Source organism: Pinus tabuliformis, chromosome 4_1 (assembly GCF_031772625.1).
Source record: "Pinus tabuliformis cultivar Carrire ecotype Pingquan chromosome 4_1, CPIR1, whole genome shotgun sequence".
In the NCBI taxonomy this organism is placed as follows: Eukaryota; Viridiplantae; Streptophyta; class Pinopsida; order Pinales; family Pinaceae; genus Pinus; species Pinus tabuliformis.
In genome coordinates this window covers 345,909,017-345,912,736 of record NC_142303.1, presented here as the reverse complement: position 1 = coordinate 345,912,736, position 3,720 = coordinate 345,909,017, and the positions used below count along the sequence as shown (strand labels likewise).

The 3,720-nt window shown below is 38.5% G+C and overlaps 1 protein-coding gene across 2 annotated transcripts; it reads right to left on the bottom strand.

Moving 5' to 3' along the window:
• Positions 1 to 656: 656 nt before the first annotated feature.
• LOC149175687 (LEAF RUST 10 DISEASE-RESISTANCE LOCUS RECEPTOR-LIKE PROTEIN KINASE-like 1.2) lies at positions 657 to 3,066 on the bottom strand. Of its 2 annotated transcripts, none has more exons than XM_089422931.1 (3): positions 2,295 to 3,066; positions 2,048 to 2,116; positions 657 to 1,922 (listed from the first exon to the last, which is right to left on the bottom strand). In XM_089422931.1, exons 1-3 carry the CDS (start codon positions 3,016 to 3,018, stop codon positions 817 to 819), a joined length of 1,899 nt encoding a protein of 632 aa, XP_089279057.1. In that variant the 5' UTR covers positions 3,019 to 3,066; the 3' UTR covers positions 657 to 816. The 2 variants fall into 2 exon arrangements, with proteins under 2 accessions (XP_089279057.1, XP_089279058.1); XM_089422932.1 differs by having other exon boundaries at positions 658 to 1,922; positions 2,048 to 2,110.
• Between the last annotated feature and the right edge of the window lie 654 nt (positions 3,067 to 3,720).

The window sequence follows — 3,720 nt, the reverse complement described above, 5'->3', positions numbered from 1 at the left end:
TATTAGATGCGTAATTCCTGTCAAAGTCAATTTGTGTGTCAGATTTGAGAAGTGCACGGCCGGAGCTGTCATCAGGGTCCCATGTAATGGGTCAACATTTCATATATTGAACATAACTTTGTCGATGTTGACCATTAAGGGTAATTTCAAATCATCTTGAGAGTATTTTTTTTAATTATCATAACGTTTTATAACTTAAAATTTATAGTGAAAAAAATTAAAGATTATTATATGTATAACTTAAAATAAAACAAAATTCGCATAAACTTCCAGATTAGTGGTCTATTACCATATAACCTGTCTACCTGACAGCAATTCTAAAAGTTATTAAACATTACAAAATACAACAGGGATAAAACATATAAAATAAAAATAAAAAAAATTATTTGAAAAAGGTTACAAAATACGAAAGGAAACATTACAAAATAGAAAATATAAAACATAGATAAAAAAATAAAAATAAAAAATAAAAAATAGTTTTATTTGAAAAGGTTTACAAAATACAAAAGGATTAAACATTAAAAGAAAGAACTTTAGTTTTTATTTGAAAAAGTTAGGCTATTTCATTTTTCATTGTTTTAATGAGAATATTTGAAAGAAAATCTAGACGTAAAATGTTTTTTTTTTCAATTTTATATACCAAAAATCGAAAATACATTATGAAATACAAAACCAGTCATAATTAAGTGCGATTATTAAATCTGGGAGTTATATCCGTATGCTTGAATTTTAAGCAAAGAGAAATGGTGCAGATTTATACTCTACTGAGAGGAAAATTTATGCACTGATCATGTTGGGAGTGGAGCTTATCTTCGGTCACGTGTCTTGCACAGAGATGGGAAGCAATGGCGTTATGTTTGGCTCTTTCATGTTAGAAAAGGACTCAAACTGATGTTGTGGATCTGTACCACAAGAACGCCTGATTTCCTCAAGCTGACCAACAACTTCCTCCATATCCGGCCGGTCATCCCTCTCTGACGCCACGCATCTGAAGGCCAGCTCTGCAACTGCGCTTACCATTATTCTCACCTCTTGATTTACTTCAATTTCTAGCTGTGGATCGATTAGTTCATCCAAAGCTCCTTCCTGAATCTTCGTTATAGCCAAGTTAGCAAGGTTGATTTCTCCTCTCTTCCGATTTATGTCCATTGCTAGTTTGGCAGAGATAATCTCCAGCAAAACAACCCCGAAGCTGTAGACATCGGATTTCTCCGTCAGATGATAGCATTGATAGTACTCTGGGTCAACATACCCTGGTGTGCCTTGTGGGATCGTAGTGACATGTGAGACATCTACAGGCACAACCCTGGAAAGCCCAAAATCGCACAATTTGATATCCGAATTCTCGTCCAGGAGAATATTAGAGGTTTTTACATCTCTGTGTAATATAGGCGGATCAAGGGCGTGAAGGAAAGCCAGCGTCTTGGCAGTTTGAATAGCAATCTTCAAACGAGTATTCCATTGCAATCCCTTGGGATTTTTGCGATTGCCATGAAGATGATCGGCCAGGGTGCCATTTGAGAGAAATTCGTATACAAGCAGCAGTTCTGGACTGTCTAGAGGAGTGCAGCCATAAAGACGAACGACATGTGGATGGTTCAACGTCGAAAATATCTTCACCTCCTGGATGAACTGCTCCAGTCTCCTAAAGTTATCCTGATAAAGTCTCTTTACGGCCACAAGTCTTCCGCCCCAAAGTTTACCCAGATAGACTGCCCCGAACCCTCCAACGCCAAGTTCGTTCTCCTTGTGGAAGCAATTTGTAGTCTGACGAAGTTCTTCGTAAGAGAATATTGGTAAATTGCCCATTTCGAGCTCACTCAAATCTCTAGGAAGAACGCCGTCAGGAGGAGGTTTTCTGTTGTTCAGATAATACGCCAAGAACAGTCCCGCTGTAAGAGCAGCTCCTCCAATGAAGCAACCTGCGGTGGAATGAAGAGATTGATCTCGTCAATGCAATTATCGGCAAACCCTAGGGGAATAACAGAAACCAATTCACGGTAGCCATAAAACGGAGAAACATAGGAGGAAGAAATAATAAATTTACCTAGTATTATAATGGCTCTCTTTCGAGGACCGTTTCGAGGACCATAACGGGAAGAATTCATATCTGCATCTAATAAGATTGCTTTCAGTTCAGAATATACCCCTATTGATATTAATGTGAATGAAGATGAGCCATATAGTGTTACCTATAACAACCCCATTTCTTCGGTCGCAAACATTAAATTCATAACACCTTAACTAAACTAGCGGTTCCAAGTGGTTTTGCTGGAATTTAAGATAAAGCATACCATGGCGGGGGCATTTGTCAGTACGGGGTCCATCGTTGCAATAGCAAAGGAACGGAGGAGTCTCAGTTGAAACCGAAGCGTTGTAACCGCATATTCCATGACTTGCTTCACATGAGCTACAGCTCTTATCATCTTTGGGAACTGAAGCTGCTTGTATTAATGCCCCATAAACTGGTAGTTGTTCCACAGAACACCTCGAAGTCAAATTGCCCTTCTCGTACGAGTAATAGACAGTAGCATTACATTTCGGGAGATGTAGTTGATCCTGTTCCTTACATTTGTAGACGTATAGAGTCAGGTTCTCTGCAGCCTTTAATGTGAAGACTGTGTCTGCAAATTCTGAAGACTGTATAGGATTATTAATGCTATGATTCTTCAAAAATTGACAATCCTGACCTCTGGTAATAAGTAATGTAGCAGGAGGGATAAGCGCTAGTATTGTGTAATTCCGGCCACGAATCGGGATAACAGAAGTTGAGTTCTGCACACAGTTGATCTGGAAGCTAGGGACGCCGCATCCACGATTTCCTACACCAAAAGGATATGGTATCTCCATATTTCCACATTTATTGTTATTTTGACAATACTGATATTGCGCGTCAAAGCTTAAGGAGCAGAGGAATAGAGAGGTAACGATAAGGAAGAAGAGGTATTGAGGCAGGGAAGGAAGAAGGCGTTGAGATGAACAGATAATTCGATGAGGACAAAACGAAATGATAGGCATCGCATAAGCGTTGGGAACACAAAAGATTATCTCCAAGTGAAACAGAATAATTTAATTTAGTACATGTATATATATTTCGTGGCTTTGTGAGTGGCCCATTAATCAATGATCATGCCGTAGAGGAGGGGTAACAGATGCCATCACACGGCACGAAGACAATGTTTATTGATAATACTTGTGGAAAATTAACGTCACGGCGATGTCTTTGACGTCGGAGTCAACAGCATTTTCCGTGAATGTGACAACTTCGTGATCATGGTGTGAATATAACAGCCATGGTGGGCTGACACGATAACCAATAGGCCCTTCAAGTCACAGATATGACTGGAGTCTGGGATAATGGGATTACCGGCAATCTCATCCACACATATGTGAATAACACTATTTGAAGTATAAATACCGGTAGAGCTTGCTAAGATGATGTATATGACTTTGGGAGCGTAGAAATAAGCAGAATATGAAAAGTCCAAGTCAAGACGTAAGATGCACGTTTCCTCAAGTCAAAAATAAAAATGTTAAAAGGTATGTGGAAAGAATGTGCTGTTTGTACCGAACAACAAAGTAAATAAACCAAAGACTGAAAAGTGAAATGTCAAATCTATTCAGAGCATTTAATGGACAAAAGTTAGATAAGTGGGGATATAAGTGAAAAGCTCAATTTTTTTATTATTATTGAAATCTGTTAGGGGAGAGATTCCTAAT